At 32.6% G+C, this 21,267-nt stretch overlaps 1 protein-coding gene across 50 annotated transcripts in view; it reads left to right on the forward strand.

Annotated features, from left to right (window-relative positions):
- Positions 1 to 21,267, forward strand: part of LOC125659436 (leucine-rich repeat-containing protein 15-like) — a 615,079-nt gene that overhangs the window by 354,231 nt on the left and 239,581 nt on the right. For 33 of the 50 annotated variants that reach the window (XM_056149051.1, XM_056149060.1, XM_056149061.1 and 30 more), the window contains 2 exons: positions 5,725 to 5,796; positions 16,154 to 16,225. The exons of 9 other annotated variants lie outside the window; for them this stretch is intronic. In XM_056149051.1, coding sequence (XP_056005026.1) covers positions 5,725 to 5,796; positions 16,154 to 16,225 — 144 coding nt within the window. The remainder of the gene's footprint in view (positions 1 to 5,724; positions 5,797 to 16,153; positions 16,226 to 21,267) is intronic. 8 more of the 50 variants (XM_056149047.1, XM_056149053.1, XM_056149057.1 and 5 more) reach the window with 1 other exon arrangement.

Genomic DNA, 21,267 nt, shown 5'->3' on the forward strand with positions numbered 1-21,267 from the left:
TAATTGTCTATGAACTGCTCCGGTAGAGCTAACAAACATGATACTTAATTTTTAATGACAATGCTACGACAATGCTACGAATTTCTTCTAAATGAAAACGTTAAAATATCGAACAGTAACCAATCTCATAACTCCTTTAAAAATACAAAATTAAGAGTAAGACAAACAAGTACCCTTCGGCACAACAGAGGTGGGATCAGGAGCCTAGAAGGAATTGTGTACATATAGGAGTTACAATATATTGATCACCTTTTCATATATCCAATGGACAACAATGCCAGCCTCTTGTTGTTTAGGTACATTAAAGTATCCAAATGATTCTGAGTTAAGTCTATTTCATGGATAATAACTAGTGTCAAACGAGATAACTGGAAAGTTATTAACGAGGAAACGTAGAATTAGAAAATAAAGAAATACGTCCTCTTAAAGAACAAGGAAGTCCGATTCTAGAATAACCAACGTATATGCACTCAAGTAGGTGGTTAGATTTGCTAAGGGTAAGGTTGCCTATAGATTGGATTAAGTCCTCCATCGATGTTTTTTGTATGTGTTGCAATAGATATATCCAACAAACTCACTATACTACAATGGAAATCGTATAAGTCCCTGTAAAAAGAACTGATGTTAACTGTTTTAACTATTTACAATATTTATTTCAACATCAACAATTATCTTTACATTGCAAGATCCTATGAAATGAAAGGTGAAGACAACGAATAATGATGAATCTCACAACTTCCACAAGCAGGGGTATTTTAAATAGAAAGATTAGATCTTTTCTGCAGTGTTTGATTCAAGCAGATGTCGTATTGGAGAGAGTTTTTCTTCTGATAATTTACATTGAAATCCATTGTGGGGAAGATATTTATGTCATATATAGATATGAAAGGATGCGATAAGATTTAACATTGGATTGATATATCAACTTACACTGTATCAAAAGGCCAGATATTCGGAACACCTCTGACCTAGAAAAATTAAATTAGGCCAAATGATACCCGAATCACATCTTTGTGATATCATTATGATCCTCGTTAGTTTCGTCCTCTGTATTCGATAATTTATTATTTTACACATATGTGTGTGAACATCTTCACTTTGTTACTAGATTATAGAGTAACTTGTCACGGTAAGCTGGAGAGTTCTAAAAATTGCGTTTGTATCTAAAAAAAAAAAAAAAAAAAATATTAGCGCAGTGTCTTCTCTATCCAAAACAACTCATACATTTTCGTTGTGCTTAATATTATTTAGTTAGTTTGAAAATCTGCATTTACGATATTTGTGTTACGGCATACTCAGATTATTATCTGATGAAAGCCTAGAAAGAGTATTTATTTCAATGTCCTAGGGTTAAAACTAATAAGTTGTGAAATAAAATACATACGTAATCAAACTTTTTTTTAAATATTCGAGACATATATAAACAGAATCAAATATTAAATATCAACTTCAGAACATCGCAATTTTCCTTCAACAGCATAATGAAAATTTCACAAAAACTGGTTATAACGCTAAACTAGTATTAATGGTAGTTTTATGACACTGTTTCTTTACAAAATTATACAGTGTTTGTAAAAAAGGAAATATATCGCATAATGGACTTAAGGTATTCCATGTATAATGACAGGATAATGAACAATTTTGAAGGATTTGGATCAACATAAATGTTTATTGTTAAATAATGATGAAAGTGAAGCAGATGAAATTCACATGACTGGTAAATGATTAGAAGCTGACCTTTTTGCACTTAAGACTTTTTGGAAGAGTTGTCTTCCCTTTGTAAAAATAAGAAAAATCTAATTTTCTAAAAATGTGTGTGGTCAATGATTAATTTTATTTCATATTTTCACTAAGAGAAAGTGTTTGTAACTTTCTACCAAGAGATTTGTGTGAAAATATAATTTCGTTCTATAAAATATTGTAATAAAACATGTTTTTCCTATATACTTCAATGTTAAATTCTAGGTGAAATAAATCAAGCAGTAAACAAAATTTTCAAAATTCCTATGGTGGATTATTTTTATTTGATGAACCCTTCAAAATGATACCATGATTACCAAAATTCCACCATCCATTCTTAGATATGAAATATGGTCATTATACAATGAGTACCTTAATAAAGAATTCTATGGAAACATGATTATTGTCCTTGGATTCAATATTTTGAAACATGTCATTGATTTTTCATATATGAATTAAATTTTTGAAATAATTTATATTTTAACAATAACCATTGGAAAAGACTCCAACAAAATTGATGTTGTCATCATGCATAGATCCAAAAAAAAAAATCCCCAAAAAAATCATCGATTTTGCAAAATCGGATGACGCAAAAGAGGTTGGTATTACTTTAAATGATAGAGAGCACTTAAAAGTTTCTTTGAACTACTCAATTCCAGTATTGTGCAGTAGCGACATCAGCAAAAGATAATTTCATTGCACAAGAACCAATTTTGGGGACCCCTCTATAAAACTTTCTACGTCTTTCGAAATTCTCAAGGACTGAGGACTATTGTAATAATCAATGAATTCGTGTTTGCCCTTCTCTTAATTTTGTATTTTTGATAGGATTTATGAAATATGAGATGAACTGTTTTTATTCACACAAGATGAATACTGCAAGTAATAATGAAATAAAGGAAGTTGACGATGGGGAAGCCTAATTCACCCCCTTGTCATAAGCCAAAGTCATCCCCCTTGTCATAAACTTCAGTTGTTAACTTACACATATATTGTAATTCTTCAAGCCTTTGCATGCTAGTCTTTACTTTTCCATTATATAAATCTTTAAATCGATATGGCCATATGTGTCAAAAGAAGGAATGCCGAACAAAATTAGTGATCCTAATTATTCGCGAACAATTAGAGGGCTTTCCACCTACCATGATTAAGAAAAAAATTAAGAATATTCAAGATGATGTAAGAAACTCAAAAAGACCTTGAAAATCAAAAAAAAATAATTCAGGATGACCTTTGACTTTGACCTAATATTGAAGGTCAAAGGTCATCGGTCTTAATGCAAGTGGCCCCATGTCTCTTGCTATATTAATATAAAAGTTATAGGCTTAAATAATGATATTGGATACTTTCAAGGGCAATAACTATGCTTAAGGGTTTTTCTATCCCTTTGATTAATTTTTCTATGCAAGAGGGTTTTACTGTGAATTCATTAGCGAAGGTTTCGTGTCTCTATGACTTTCCGTTAAGCAGGACTAGCGATAACAAGGTTTTTAACGCGAGTCTCCGAAATTCACAAAAGGGTCAAAGTTCAAAGTGCATTTCGAAAAGAAAGAAAAAAGAAGAAAAAACCACACAAATCAATAAAAATAATCAAATTTAAAGTGGAACTCACAATATTTTATTTTGATAAAGCAATCATATTATTATTTTTACAAATTGTGATCTGCACATCGTTAGGAAGTTGGAGCACGGCGTTATACTGACGCACTCAAGATGTAACGAGTTTTAAATGAGGAAATAATTTTATAATTCCATTTAAAGTTAAGAAATACAATATTCTATTATTTATATGATTAAAAGTTCAATTATTTTGTATCTTTAAAATCTTTGTAAATCTACCAGTTGGTAGAAACTGAAAGCACAAGTTATATACCGGGTATGTTGTTACAAGGTGAAGGTCAGTTGATCCGAGTGTGTATTGAATTTGAAGACCAGAACAGAATTATGTAGTGCTTAGCTTCGATATATCCATTTTCTCGCAGTTTATCTGGGTTTTTGTCCAAGTTGTATTTGAAAAGGTGACTGGGTGGTTTATTTTAAAGGTAAAGTTCTTGCTCTAACAAAAACATATCCACGTCTTTTTTCTCGTACCTTCCTTCGAAAAATTGAAAAATACTCAGTCTAAATCCTTTCTACCGACAACTAGTACACCCGAATACGGCACAAAACATCTTAATGCAATATTATTTCAAACTGTTAACGTGATAATTGTTTTTTTGTCGATTAAATCTAATTTGTTTATGAAATGACTTATAGATGTTTTCAAACCCGAGGGCGCATATGACGTCACACATAATGGCACGTAAAATAGCGAAAGTAAATATGCATACCACGGTATCGCAAGATTTGAATTCCATCGCTTTCAAACTCGAAAACTACGCAACATATTTCATTTAAAACACATTTAAAGTGGTTTTAGGCATGGAAAGAATTTTGCTGAAAAAAGAAAAACGTTTAAAAACATGCGTTGTGTCCTTTAAGATAAAGGCAAACACAGACCCCTGGATATAACAGATGTTGGATTGGGTGCCTAGGAGGAGTAAGCATCCCTATGTTGACTGGTCAAACCTGCCTTGAGCCCTATTAATTGATCACGTAAACGGAGTAATTCTTAGTCAAAATTAGTATGTAAAAATATGGATATGATGTTTATGGATCTGAATTGATTCTATCCGAAAGCATATGCTGCGTATGATCATTTGTTAAATGGAGGTAGGCTACTGAAAAATACGATAATGACAAAAACGTTGATGTTACAGTCGCGTTTCAAGTCAATATTTTGCATATTCTATGGCAGTTATAAATTATTATGATTTAGTTTCAAATTAAAATCCATCAATATTGTCTGGCGTGTTTCATAGAAATAATTATGCCGTTCTTTTATGCTGAGTTTGACTACCGAGTACTCCGTTTACCTGATCAAAACAGTAGTCTTACGGCGGGTGAAACTGGTTAACAGGGGATGCTTACTCCTAGCATCTGATAAATCTATAGTGTTTCTGTCGTCCGTGTTTTCCCTACTCTGGATTTGTGTTCTTTATAACATTTATGAGAATGGTTACGGTTTATCAAATTCTACATATTTGTAGTATGATATGGCATAGAATGACTTATATATGCTTAAAAACAAGAACAAGACCATTAGTTATGCTACCATACTTAAATTATTTTGAAATTTGGGTTAAACATCTTCAATATTTGGGTCATTGGTGTTATTGATATCAAGGAATAAGACAACACTCGGCAATGGACTGCGATGATGGAAATGAATTGTGCAAAAATCTCTTTTACGTCTTTCCTTATGCATTTATGTGTTCTAATAACATTCATTAATATAAGATTCACTCTCTAACTTTCATCCACTCCTAGAATTATTTATTGATTTCCTGATATATACGGAGATCAAATTTATCCAGAGCAAACATTGCAGCACTAGCACCTCTATATTTAAATATCACTTTGCTGTAAAAATGTGCTATACAGTTTAGAATATAATAATTGATAAGATTAAATCTAAGTTGAGTATTCTATCAAAATGAAGATTTCGGTTTTATTGAATATATAGCATGATATACCTTTGGTATATTCAAGGGTCCGTGTTTGTCCAACTCTCTATTTTGTATTGTTTGTGGGGGTTATCAGATCACTGGTCCATATCTTCGCCTTTCATAGAATTCATTTTTGTATGGGAAGACAATAATGTAATTTTGCTTCCTTCAGAGCCTCTGAACATGTTTTTTAATAAACCATATTAACAAAAAAGTTAATAAACCTTACTTGTTTCTTCTATTATTAAAATAGTCAATCACAATCTTACAGGACAACATTCCGACACCAAAACTGCAGCTAAAATTGCTTTCAATGTTTGCTGTTGGTTTTTTGGGTTGTTTGTTTGGTTTTGTTTTTTTTGGGTTAACATCAAAATGTAATCAAGCAATATTGTATGGATATATATAATTTAATCAAGCTTTCTTTGTAATTCAGATACCTAGAAGGCAATAAACTAACAACGTTACAGAAAGGATTGTTTGAGGGATTGACGAAATTAACGGAACTGTAAGTACATGTATATTTATATATAATATGAATTCATTATTTGTATTCACCTGAGGATGGATGTTAAAATCCAGAAAGCGCTAGTGATTTAAATATATTTTGGAACTGTATAAATTCCTGCTTTTTTATTCAATTATATATATATAGTGCATCTGATTATTTCTTTTATGTCATCTTCAATGCATATAGTTATATCATTAAATCGATTAATTATGTCGTGTTTCACATCAACATGTATATAACTAGAAATTCATTCAGTGCCTCATACACTAACACATGCATCACACGCTCTAACAGATGACAGTTGTCCATCATTTCACACAAATCATAATGGGTAATAACATTTTATGTGTCCTTCATATCCTTGATATCGTGCTCTACTTAACAAAGTTCTTTTCGCATAATGTACTCCAACAATTTTGTGTTGGTATATCTATAATTCAATCAATATATCACACGCAATAAGATCACAGTCATGTACCATTTCAAACATCTTGCTATGAATATTGTACATGTCTTTCACGTTCTTGAAAATTGTCTTCTACTTAACAAAGTTTCTTTTTTCAATTAGCTTATTATATTTGAAATATTAGAATACACAATTTCTTTACATTAGAAAGAAAATGAGTAAATAAGTTATTATCTATACACTTGTTTCATATTCTACAATCTACATGTAGATGCAATACATTCACAGTTCCTTATCTTCCCCTTTCATTCTTGATAGACTGATTGCTTGCTTGATTTACATCCGTCGAAATTTTACACTCATACTAAATTGTCATCTTCTTTGGGTCAAGTACCACAAATATAGACCTATGTTTAGTGTTCAGGGCACATGTTTACTAAAGTTCGTAGACGTAAACGTAGACATCTAGATATAGTGTACGTTTATGTGTATGTGTGGGGGGCGGTATTCACTGGTAGTTGTAGACGTACATTTACGTCAGAAATAAGCGTAACTTCACTTGTCCTATACTAGTGCACATAAGCTGATCGTAACGTTACAAATAAACAAAGAAAAGATATTGGAAAAATGTCTGTTGGACATGATTATATGACCATTGTGATATTCATATCATGGGTGAAAATAATTCAATTTCCTAGCTAATCGAATGCAAATGCAAAATAAACCAGCTAATTTTCATTCTTAATTTCATATAGTGCACATGTACTTCACTCGAAAGAAGCTTTTTTTCATATACCAATGTGTCCAAGCATGAGAAAAATTTATTCCATTTCAGTGAATACAAAAAAGAACGACACAGTTCTTCATTATTTAATGAAATTTCAAATGAATTTGAAAAATAACACTGTTTTAATTTTTAACACATTATCCCTAAGACATGTACAGTAGACTTACAATAATGTTCAACATTGGCGAACATTAGAAAACTGAAATCAATTACCTGTTAATAACTCAATCACCCAGAATATTTATTCCTCCTACGTACCTGATCCCACCTCTGGTATATCCAGGAGTCGTTGTTTGTCTAGCTCTTTATTTTATATTCCTGTGAGAGTTATGAGATTGATCACTGTTCATTATATTCACCTTTCATTCACTTCCTGCGGAAACAGTATTTATGATTTGTTTGTAAGGAATTTAGATTAAATCTAAGATATTCATTGATTTGACTGCTCAGTAATGTTTGTGATTGTTTTTATTCAGATTAACCTTATTCTAACATTGCTCTAAGATAATTGATAGAGAAAGATACAAACATATAACACGGACTTTATAAATACAAAGAGTGAGCTCTTTCATGTTTAGAAATCTATTTCAATGGAATCCGAATGGAATAAATATGGGGAAATAAATAACACTTCAACATATATATAATTATACATATAAAACACGTGATGAAACTATGGCATTTCGTTAACTGAAAGGTTGCTGAATGTTACATAATAGTGACTGAATGGTCCTGACATTCCGTCACCTTTCCAGGCCATTCAGTAAAATGTCAGTCTGCTGAACGGCATAGATTTATCCTGTAAAATATATAAATACTTAGATATTAACGGCATGTTCGTGAGGGTTAAATATAGACCTCAATAGGATATCAATTTCATAAAGTCTGTCATAAAGTTATAAGTCTTCCTAGGCACCTGTTCCCACCTCTGGTATATCCAGGGGCCTGTGTTTGCCGTAATTTTGTTTTCATTGTAAACGTTATGAAATCAATATGCTATTCAGCCCCTATATTTGCTCCTCACGAACATATTAACAGGTGTGAAAGAGAACCTTCAAACGTATTGTGCCACAACATATGCGAGAAGTGGTGTAAATCAAATATGGATTCCAAAAAATTCTGAAGAAATTTTAGTAAATTTGAAATCTCAAAACATTTCTCAAATCAACAACACCTAAACGTATGACTTTTTAACACTTTTAATGACCATCCCTTACGATTGATTAAAGACCAGACGTTTTAAAATCATAGACAGTTGCTTTTTCACGAAAAAGGAAATATTCGTATCTAGTAATCAGTCGTCCAAAAATTGATTTGCTGGAGTTCCTCATTGAAAAGATCTTCGTAGTCTTCGGTGGTCAGATCTTCCAACAGTTTGTTGGTATTCCCATGGGTACGCATTGTGTTCCGTTAGCTGACATTTCCCCATATTCTTATGAAGCAGAGTTTGTTCAAAAGCTTCCAAGTGAGAAAACGACAATCTCTTGCTGTGACCTTCAACTCGACATTTAGATACATTGTCGATTTATTTATTAACAATAATCATTTTCATTCATACATCGATTCAATCCCTGTAAAATCGAAATAAGAGCCGCCACAGAGTTCTTCACATCTTCTTTGAATTTAGATATTTTATTGAAAATGAATATTAAGGGCAAACTAACTCATCTTTATGAAAAACGGGATGATTTCAGCTTCCTATCACCAACTTTTCATATCTATGTAGCAATATTTCATTATCACCTGCATATGTTGTTTATATCTTTCAACTGACTCGATACGCAAGAGCTTGTTCTACATGTGATCAGTTGGTTTTTTTTAAAATTGAGACAAGCTACTAACAAACAAGTTGATGGTACAGGGGATTCAACACTCTCGTTTGAAGTTAGCATTTCGCAAATTCTATGGTCGTTATAATAATCTAGTTTGCCAATACAAGCATTCCTTGAGTCATATGCTGCCTGACATGTTCAATAGCTATTGTTAGGCCGCTCTTGGCACACTGTTTTTAAGTACATATTTTTAAGTTTACCTCATCAAGATATAGTGCTCACAGCAGGTGGGACCGGTCGACAGGGGATGCTTGCTACCACTAGGCACCTGATACTGCCTCTGGTATATCCAGTAGTCCGTGTCTTCCCAACTGTCTATTTCGTATTACCTATAGGAGTTGTGAGATTGATCACTGTTGGTTATCTTCACCTTTCATCCAAATGTAAATGAAACAGACGTGGAGAACAATTGCTAGAAATATCTTTTGGAAAATCGAATATCTACTTCAAAAGTTGACCGAAACAGAATTTTCTACAACTCGTGGCGTGTCGTGTGGAACATGATCCAAAGAGATTGGAAACCTAAACTCCGAATGACCGGAGTGAATAAAAGCTACAGATATCGATGCGTACATTAAGTGTGTTTGAATGGAAAGGTCCAATACAGGGTAACTGAAAATATAGCATACAAATATAGGTAACATATATAGGAAATGGAATATTGTGCACGAAAAAATAGTTATGGGTATGGTTGTTACATTCTACATGTACTGGTGGATTTCAGAACGTGACTCAGAGGATTATGATATCACGTGCGTCTGTTAACTGCTCACAGGGCCTCATTTTCAATGGAGATACCCATGTTGTATCGTTTTTCCGTTCTCCTATTGGTCAATTAAATAAGTCATCATGTTTTAAAAATGTGTAATCTCACTGACTATTTATTTCCCAAATGAAAGTGAAATTAGCACTATTAAAAATAGATTGAATACCAACTGTAGTAAATACTAAAGATAATATCCGTTTGTAAATTGGATTTTTGAAAATCAACACCTCATACAATTTTAACCAGAAATTGATTGTACTGTATAATGAATGGTACATGAACAATAATCATCATTATAGATTCAATGAGTTATACAAATCATTCTATCATGGGAGTTGTTGATCTGTTTACACAATACACGTATTACTAACTTTGTTTCAATTTGTCAAAAACTTTGAAAAGAAAAATAAAGAAAACCACAGGTATAAGCATCACCTTCTTTCAAACTATGTAAAATCTTTCAGTATGCATACATGAACAAAATGAGCTATCATATGATTGGATTATGTTATACCTTCCATTCTCTTATCGTTGACTGTACTATTCACAACACCATATAATGTCTCAATTGGATGGAAACAGTGTTAAGCATTCAATATATCAAGCTATAGGACTCATGGCGGGTTTGACCGGTCGCCAGGGAATGCTTACTCCTCCTAGACACCTGGTCCCACCGATCGTATATCCAGGGGTTCATCTTTGCCCAACTCTCTATTTTGTATTCCTTAAAGAGTTATGAGATTCACCACTGTTCGTTATCTTCACCTTCCATATCATTGATGGAAAAGTGAAGATAACGAGTAATGATCCATCTTATATATGGCCCAACTATCTATTTTGTATTGCTTATAGGAGTTATGAGATTGATCACTGTTCGTTATCTTCACCTTGCATATACATCTATGTGTCCTTTTGTCAGAGTACAATTTAAATTAAAATATTTGATGAAATAGATGCATACAAATATATAACGTCGATTTCTTCAATGTGTAACTTATATACCGTCAATCTCTTCAATGTAATTTTTTTTCTTTAATACCAGAAACATCCTATGTATTGAAATTGAATGTTTAATCTCAACGTTTGCATGCCACTTTAGGATTCAATGTTGAATGTGTCCGGTTACAAATGCAGCAAAACTTACAACATTTATTCAAAATCAACAGGTGTGTGTCAAAATATCGTAAAACGTACACCACTTACAAGTATTAGAACATGTATATCGAGGACGTTCAGAGAAAACATTGATACTGACAAAATATGTTCATAATAAATTTATACATGTACAATGTAGCACTCTCCATTAAAGCTCGTGCAGATGAACTAGCCGACTCCCCGAGACTACTCGCGTCTAGAAATTGTCTCAGCACTAGTTGGTATAGCTAGGGGAAAATTTTCGATCAATAAAGTGTTTGGATTGAAAAAAATCGATGACAATTTATTTTTTTATTTTTAAAAGTCTGATTTGTGTTTGTTAACAATCTCAATTTTTTAATACATGTCCCTGTGTTATAGATGCATCCATATAAATCGTGTCTGATGTTTCTGTTACATGTGTGTTTTTATTTACGGACTAGCAAACAAATTCATAAGGACAACGAGCAAATAAATCTATTCAATTAGCTAGTTAGTATGAATAGCGTCTCAGAAAAGTTATCATGAAGACTGATGTAAATATTAATTTATTTCATCGTGAAGAAATTGAATCACGATATATGATAATAAATCAATGGATATAAGCACAAAATATATGCGTCCATCCCCGATTAACAAATTATTCCCATCGAGCACCTAAAAGCTGTCACCCGCCCCCTCGTCTCAGATTTTTTCTAATCCTCTCTAAACTGAATCCCACATCCGTCCATGATTATAAGGCAATTTGCATTGAAGTAGCTAAATTGATTCATCAAATGTTGAACGCAAAATCACGGTGCTGTTATAAATGTACCTCTGTGCACTTCGCACCATATGACGTCAAAATGTAAAAGTACGTCACAGCGTACATGTACATGTTCTGATGGTTGTATCGCGGGGAAAGCGCCATGCTATTTTGTCGTTATTTTGTCGGGATATTCCTTTTAGTGTGTGTAGGATGACATGGTTTGAAATTCAAATATTGGTGTGTGTCCGTTTTTTGTTGTTTTTTGTTTTGTAAAATATATCAGTTAGGATGTTGGTTTCATGTTTTATCACCTTGATGTCCAAAAAAGGAATCGAAGTATCACTGTATTCCATGGTAAACTGGATATTTGGATTGAGCGTATTCAACAAATTGTGAAACTTGATCAGGTCTTCTTCGGATTTTTCCCAAAATATAAAACCGTACAATTTGGCCAGAAGGATTTACACTATTGTTAAAGATGAAAATACTAAAGACCAAAGACTGGCGAAATTGAAAATATTTCTTACTGCGCAGAATTATCCGGAAACACTCATTCTTTCAGCGATAAATGAAGCAAAGAAAATTCCACAGCATACACTTAGAACAACAAGAGAAAAAGAACACGATCCTTTCCTAATACCATTTATGACAACTTACAACCCAAAACATATAAATATCTTTCAGGAAGCTAAGAAGAATTTTACAGTTATCAAGCGTGATTTAGAACTTCAAAAAATTATTCCCAAATCCGACCTACTTCACAGCCAAAGACAACCATCTAACTTGAAAAAAATATTAACAAAAGCCAAATTCAATTCAACGCCTGAAAAATACGCAGTTTCTACATGTGGTGACTCAAGGTGTGGTACATGTCCCTTCCTAAAAACAGTACCTTCTATTACTTTTAAATGCGGAAAATATTTTACTGTAAATGATAACATATCATGCAAGTCGAAAAACTTACTATACTGCATTATTTGCAACGGGTGTGGCGAGGAATATATTGGACAAACTAACAGCCAGGATGCGTGTCCATCGCCAACAAATTAACGATCCCAGTACAAGAAATACCCCATGCAGCGAACACTTTGACACCTGTGCTAGAGGCAACTACATCGTATTTCCATTTTATAAACTTAAAACAGAATCAACGTCCATGAGACTTGCTAAAGAAAATTGTATCATTAAACTGTTTTCTCCTAAACTAAACAAACTTTAATCAATGCATATATGAGAAATTCTGATTGTTAAACCTCTTAATTCATCAACTTTTATCATGTAAATGTTCATTCTTATTTTGTCCAAGTCATCTTTCCCGAACTTTTGTATTATGACGTCATGTATCTATTCCCTCGTCGCAAAGACTATCATGACGTCATGACGTCACAATAGACGTTTCTAAGATAAACAACTTTGTTTTCATTATTAATTTGTATTCATCTGAGGATGGATGTTAAAATCCAGAAAGCGCTAGTGATTTAAATATATTTTGGAACTGTATATTTTCCTGCTTTATTATTGAATTATATATATATATATATATATATATATATATATATATATATATATATAGTGCATCTGATTATTTCTTTTATGTCATATTCAATGCATATATATATATATATATTTATATATTTCTTTATATATATATTTCTTTATTTATATATATATATATTTCTTTATATATATATATATATATATATATATATATATATATATATATATAAGAAAAGATATCGAAAGAATGTAAATACCCAAATATAGCGTTGAAAGCGTGTATGAAATCGGCAATATTGTGAGTATTTTTTGTTTTTGATGTTTTCTGCCACACTCAATAATTTTTCAGTTATATAGTGGCGCCCAGTTTTTATTGGTGGAAGAGAGAACCCAGTTACAATGTACCTGGGAAGATAACCACCGACCTTCCGAAAGTAAACTGGGACACTTTCTCACTTACCGGCGCGAGCGGGATTCGAACCCGCGCCGACAGAGGTGAGAGGCCATGTGATTTTGAGCGCAATGCTCTAGCCACTCGGCCACGGAAGGCCCCTAATATTGCGAGTAAATAATGTTTATATGGGTCGCTGTTTACAAACTGTTTGGTAATGTCATTTCTTTATACATCTGCAATTGACACTGTTTTTCTTATTTTTTTTTGGATTAGACAAATCATAATACGTTACATTGTTGACAACTAGACCCTAGGCCAAGCTACTGTCACGGGTGCATTTCGAAAAGAAAGAAAAAAGAAGAAAAAACCACACAAATCAATAAAAATAATCAAATTTAAAGTGGAAATCACAATATTTTATTTTGATAAAGCAATCATATTATTAATTTTACAAATTGTGATCTGTACATCGTTAGGAAGTGGGAGCAAGGCGTTATACTGACGCACTCAAGATGTTACGAGTTAATGTGGAAATAATTTTATAATTCCATTTAAAGTTAAGAAATACAATATTCTATTATTTATATGATTAAAAGTTCAATTATTTTGTATCTTTAAAATCTTTGTAAATCTACCAGTTGGTAGAAACTGGAAGCACAAGTTATATAAACGGTATGTTGTTACAAGGTGAAGGTTAGTTGATCCGAGTGTGTATTGAATTTGAAGACCAGAACAGAATTATGTAGTGCTTAGCTTCGATATATCCATTTTCTCGCAGTTTATCTGGGTTTCTGTCCAAGTGGTTTTTGAAAAGGTGACTGGGTGGTTTATTTTAAAGGTAAATTTCTTGCTCTAACAAAAACATATCCACGTCTTTTTTCTCGTACCTTCCTTCGAAAAATTGAAAAATACTCAGTCTAAATCCTTTCTACCGACAACTAGTACACCCAAATACGGCACAAAACATCTTAATGCAATATTATTTACAAACTGTTAACGTGATAATTGTTTTTTTGTTTTTTTTGTCGATTAAATCTAATTTGTTTATGAAATGACTTATAGATGTTTTCAAACCCGAGGGCACATATGACGTCACACATAATGGCACGTAAAATAGCGAAAGTAAATATGCATACCACGATATCGCAAGATTTGAATTCCATCGCTTTCAAACTCGAAAACTACGCAACATATTTCATTTAAAACACATTCAAAGTGGTTTTAGGCATGGAAAGAATTTTGCTGAAAAAAGAAAAACGTTTAAAAACATGCGTTGTGTCCTTTAAGATAAAGGCAAACACAGACCCCTGGATATAACAGATGTTGGATTGGGTGCCTAGGAGGAGTAAGCATCCCTATGTTGACTGGTCAAACCTGCCTTGAGCCCTATTAATTGATCACGTAAACGGAGTAATTCTTAGTCAAAATTAGTATGTAAAAATATGGATATGATGTTTATGGATCTGAATTGATTCTATCCGAAAGCATATGCTGCGTATGATCATTTGTTAAATGGAGGTAGGCTACTGAAAAATACGATAATGACAAAAACGTTGATGTTACAGTCGCGTTTCAAGTCAATATTTTGCATATTCTATGGCAGTTATAAATTATTATGATTTAGTTTCAAATTAAAATCCATCAATATTGTCTGGCGTGTTTCATAGAAATAATTATGCCGTTCTTTTATGCTGAGTTTGACTACCGAGTACTCCGTTTACCTGATCAAAACAGTAGTCTTACGGCGGGTGAAACTGGTTAACAGGGGATGCTTACTCCTAGCATCTGATAAATCTATAGTGTTTCTGTCGTCCGTGTTTTCCCTACTCTGGATTTGTGTTTTTTATAACATTTATGAGAATGGTTACGGTTTATCAAATTCTACATATTTGTAGTATGATATGGCATAGAATGACTTATATATGCTTAAAAACAAGAACAAGACCATTAGTTATGCTACCATACTTAAATTATTTTGAAATTTGGGTTAAACATCTTCAATATTTGGGTCATTGGTGTTATTGATATCAAGGAATAAGACAACACTCGGCAATGGACTGCGATGATGGAAATGAATTGTGCAAAAATCTCTTTTACGTCTTTCCTTATGCATGTATGTGTTCTAATAACATTCATTAATATAAGATTCACTCTCTAACTTTCATCCACTCCTAGAATTATTTATTGATTTCCTGATATATACGGAGATCAAATTTATCCAGAGCAAACATTGCAGCACTAGCACCTCTATATTTAAATATCACTTTGCTGTAAAAATGTGCTATACAGTTTAGAATATAATAATTGATAAGATTAAATCTAAGTTGAGTATTCTATCAAAATGAAGATTTCGGTTTTATTGAATATATAGCATGATATACCTTTGGTATATTCAAGGGTCCGTGTTTGTCCAACTCTCTATTTTGTATTGTTTGTGGGGGTTATCAGATCACTGGTCCATATCTTCGCCTTTCATAGAATTCATTTTTGTATGGGAAGACAATAATGTAATTTTGCTTCCTTCAGAGCCTCTGAACATGTTTTTTAATAAACCATATTAACAAAAAAGTTAATAAACCTTACTTGTTTCTTCTATTATTAAAATAGTCAATCACAATCTTACAGGACAACATTCCGACACCAAAACTGCAGCTAAAATTGCTTTCAATGTTTGCTGTTGGTTTTTTGGGTTGTTTGTTTGTTTTTTTTTTTTTTGGGTTAACATCAAAATGTAATCAAGCAATATTGTATGGATATATATAATTTAATCAAGCTTTCTTTGTAATTCAGATTCCTATACAACAATAAACTAACAACGTTACAGAAAGGATTGTTTGAGGGATTGACGAAATTAACGACACTGTAAGTACATGTATATTTATATATAATATGAATTCATTATTTGTATTCACCTGAGGATGGATGTTAAAATCCAGAAAGCGCTAGTGATTTAAATATATTTTGGAACTGTATATTTTCCTGCTTTTTTATTCAATTATATATATATAGTGCATCTGATTATTTCTTTTATGTCATCTTCAATGCATATAGTTATATCATTAAATCGATTAATTATGTCGTGTTTCACATCAACATGTATATAACTAGAAATTCATTCGGTGCCTCATACACTAACACATGCATCACACGCTCTAACAGATGACAGTTGTCCATCATTTCACACAAATCATAATGGGTAATAACATTTTATGTGTCCTTCATATCCTTGATATCGTGCTCTACTTAACAAAGTTCTTTTCGCATAATGTACTCCAACAATTTTGTGTTGGTATATCTATAATTCAATCAATATATCACACGCAATAAGATCACAGTCATGTACCATTTCAAACATCTTGCTATGAATATTGTACATGTCTTTCACGTTCTTGAAAATTGTCTTCTACTTAACAAAGTTTCTTTTTTCAATTAGCTTATTATATTTGAAATATTAGAATACACAATTTCTTTACATTAGAAAGAAAATGAGTAAATAAGTTATTATCTATACACTTGTTTCATATTCTACAATCTACATGTAGATGCAATACATTCACAGTTCCTTATCTTCCCCTTTCATTCTTGATAGACTGATTGCTTGCTTGATTTACATCCGTCGAAATTTTACACTCATACTAAATTGTCATCTTCTTTGGGTCAAGTACCACAAATATAGACCTATGTTTAGTGTTCAGGGCACATGTTTACTAAAGTTCGTAGACGTAAACGTAGACATCTAGATATAGTGTACGTTTATGTGTATGTGTGGGGGGCGGTATTCACTGGTAGTTGTAGACGTACATTTACGTCAGAAATAAGCGTAACTTCACTTGTCCTATACTAGTGCACATAAGCTGATCGTAACGTTACAAATAAACAAAGAAAAGATATTGGAAAAATGTCTGTTGGACATGATTATATGACCATTGTGATATTCATATCATGGGTGAAAATAATTCAATTTCCTAGCTAATCGAATGCAAATGCAAAATAAACCAGCTAATTTTCATTCTTAATTTCATATAGTGCACATGTACTTCACTCGAAAGAAGCTTTTTTTCATATACCAATGTGTCCAAGCATGAGAAAAATTTATTCCATTTCAGTGAATACAAAAAAGAACGACACAGTTCTTCATTATTTAATGAAATTTCAAATGAATTTGAAAAATAACACTGTTTTAATTTTTAACACATTATCCCTAAGACATGTACAGTAGACTTACAATAATGTTCAACATTGGCGAACATTAGAAAACTGAAATCAATTACCTGTTAATAACTCAATCACCCAGAATATTTATTCCTCCTACGTACCTGATCCCACCTCTGGTATATCCAGGAGTCGTTGTTTGTCTAGCTCTTTATTTTATATTCCTGTGAGAGTTATGAGATTGATCACTGTTCATTATATTCACCTTTCATTCACTTCCTGCGGAAACAGTATTTATGATTTGTTTGTAAGGAATTTAGATTAAATCTAAGATATTCATTGATTTGACTGCTCAGTAATGTTTGTGATTGTTTTTATTCAGATTAACCTTATTCTAACATTGCTCTAAGATAATTGATAGAGAAAGATACAAACATATAACACGGACTTTATAAATACAAAGAGTGAGCTCTTTCATGTTTAGAAATCTATTTCAATGGAATCCGAATGGAATAAATATGGGGAAATAAATAACACTTCAACATATATATAATTATACATATAAAACACGTGATGAAACTATGGCATTTCGTTAACTGAAAGGTTGCTGAATGTTACATAATAGTGACTGAATGGTCCTGACATTCCGTCACCTTTCCAGGCCATTCAGTAAAATGTCAGTCTGCTGAACGGCATAGATTTATCCTGTAAAATATATAAATACTTAGATATTAACGGCATGTTCGTGAGGGTTAAATATAGACCTCAATAGGATATCAATTTCATAAAGTCTATCATAAAGTTATAAGTCTTCCTAGGCACCTGTTCCCACCTCTGGTATATCCAGGGGCCTGTGTTTGCCGTAATTTTGTTTTCATTGTAAACGTTATGAAATCAATATGCTATTCAGCCCCTATATTTGCTCCTCACGAACATATTAACAGGTGTGAAAGAGAACCTTCAAACGTATTGTGCCACAACATATGCGAGAAGTGGTGTAAATCAAATATGGATTCCAAAAAATTCTGAAGAAATTTTAGTAAATTTGAAATCTCAAAACATTTCTCAAATCAACAACACCTAAACGTATGACTTTTTAACACTTTTAATGACCATCCCTTACGATTGATTAAAGACCAGACGTTTTAAAATCATAGACAGTTGCTTTTTCACGAAAAAGGAAATATTCGTATCTAGTAATCAGTCGTCCAAAAATTGATTTGCTGGAGTTCCTCATTGAAAAGATCTTCGTAGTCTTCGGTGGTCAGATCTTCCAACAGTTTGTTGGTATTCCCATGGGTACGCATTGTGTTCCGTTAGCTGACATTTCCCCATATTCTTATGAAGCAGAGTTTGTTCAAAAGCTTCCAAGTGAGAAAACGACAATCTCTTGCTGTGACCTTCAACTCGACATTTAGATACATTGTCGATTTATTTATTAACAATAATCATTTTCATTCATACATCGATTCAATCCCTGTAAAATCGAAATAAGAGCCGCCACAGAGTTCTTCACATCTTCTTTGAATTTAGATATTTTATTGAAAATGAATATTAAGGGCAAACTAACTCATCTTTATGAAAAACTTAAAATTGAGACAAGCTACTAACAAACAAGTTGATGGTACAGGGGATTCAACACTCTCGTTTGAAGTTAGCATTTCGCAAATTCTATGGTCGTTATAATAATCTAGTTTGCCAATACAAGCATTCCTTGAGTCATATGCTGTCTGATATGTTCAATAGCTATTGTTAGGCCGCTCTTGGCACACTGTTTTTAAGTACATATTTTTAAGTTTACCTCATCAAGATATAGTGCTCACAGCAGGTGGGACCGGTCGACAGGGGATGCTTGCTACCACTAGGCACCTGATACTGCCTCTGGTATATCCAGTAGTCCGTGTCTTCCCAACTGTCTATTTCGTATTACCTATAGGAGTTGTGAGATTGATCACTGTTGGTTATCTTCACCTTTCATCCAAATGTAAATGAAACAGACGTGGAGAACAATTGCTAGAAATATCTTTTGGAAAATCGAATATCTACTTCAAAAGTTGACCGAAACAGAATTTTCTACAACTCGTGGCGTGTCGTGTGGAACATGATCCAAAGAGATTGGAAACCTAAACTCCGAATGACCGGAGTGAATAAAAGCTACAGATATCGATGCGTACATTAAGTGTGTTTGAATGGAAAGGTCCAATACAGGGTAACTGAAAATATAGCATACAAATATAGGTAACATATATAGGAAATGGAATATTGTGCACGAAAAAATAGTTATGGGTATGGTTGTTACATTCTACATGTACTGGTGGATTTCAGAACGTGACTCAGAGGATTATGATATCACGTGCGTCTGTTAACTGCTCACAGGGCCTCATTTTCAATGGAGATACCCATGTTGTATCGTTTTTCCGTTCTCCTATTGGTCAATTAAATAAGTCATCATGTTTTAAAAATGTGTAATCTCACTGACTATTTATTTCCCAAATGAAAGTGAAATTAGCACTATTAAAAATAGATTGAATACCAACTGTAGTAAATACTAAAGATAATATCCGTTTGTAAATTGGATTTTTGAAAATCAACACCTCATACAATTTTAACCAGAAATTGATTGTACTGTATAATGAATGGTACATGAACAATAATCATCATTATAGATTCAATGAGTTATACAAATCATTCTATCATGGGAGTTGTTGATCTGTTTACACAATACACGTATTACTAACTTTGTTTCAATTTGTCAAAACTTTGAAAAGAAAAATAAAGAAAACCACAGGTATAAGCATCACCTTCTTTCAAACTATGTAAAATCTTTCAGTATGCATACATGAACAAAATGAGCTATCATATGATTGGATTATGTTATACCTTCCATTCTCTTATCGTTGACTGTACTATTCACAACACCATATAATGTCTCAATTGGATGGAAACAGTGTTAAGCATTCAATATATCAAGCTATAGGACTCATGGCGGGTTTTACCGGTCGACAGGGAATGCTTACTCCTCCTAGGCACCTGGTCCCACCGATCGTATATCCAGGGGTTCATCTTTGCCCAACTCTCTATTTTGTATTCCTTAAAGAGTTATGAGATTCACCACTGTTCGTTATCTTCACCTTTCATATCATTGATGGAAAAGTGAAGATAACGAGTAATGATCCATCTCATATATACATCTGTGTGTCCTTTTGTCAGAATACGATTTAAATTAAAATATTTAATGAAATAAATGCACACAAATAACTTATATAACGTCGATCTCTTCAATGCATAACTTATATACCGTCGATCTCTTCAATGTAAATCTTTTTTCTTTAATACCAGAAACATCCTGTGTATTGAAATTGAATATTTAATCTCAACGTTTGCATGCCGCTTTAGGAGTTAATATTGAATGTGTCCGGTTACAAATACAGCAAAACTTACAACATTTATTCAAAATCAGCAGGTGTGTGTCAAAATATAGTAATACATACACCACTTACAAGTATTAGAATAATGTATATCGAAGACGTTCAGAGAAAACATTGATACTGACAAAATATGTTCATAATAAATTCATACATGTACAATGCAGCACTCTCCATTAAAGCTCGTGCAGATGAACTAGCTGACTCCCCGAGACTACTGACGTCTAGAATTGATCTCAGCACTAGCTGATATAGCTAGGGGGAAATCGTTGATGAATAAAGTGTTTCGATTGAAAAAAACATCGACGACAATTTTATTTCTGTATT

The sequence above is a fragment of the Ostrea edulis genome, chromosome 9 (genome assembly GCF_947568905.1).
Source record: "Ostrea edulis chromosome 9, xbOstEdul1.1, whole genome shotgun sequence".
Lineage (NCBI taxonomy): Eukaryota > Metazoa > Mollusca > Bivalvia > Ostreida > Ostreidae > Ostrea > Ostrea edulis.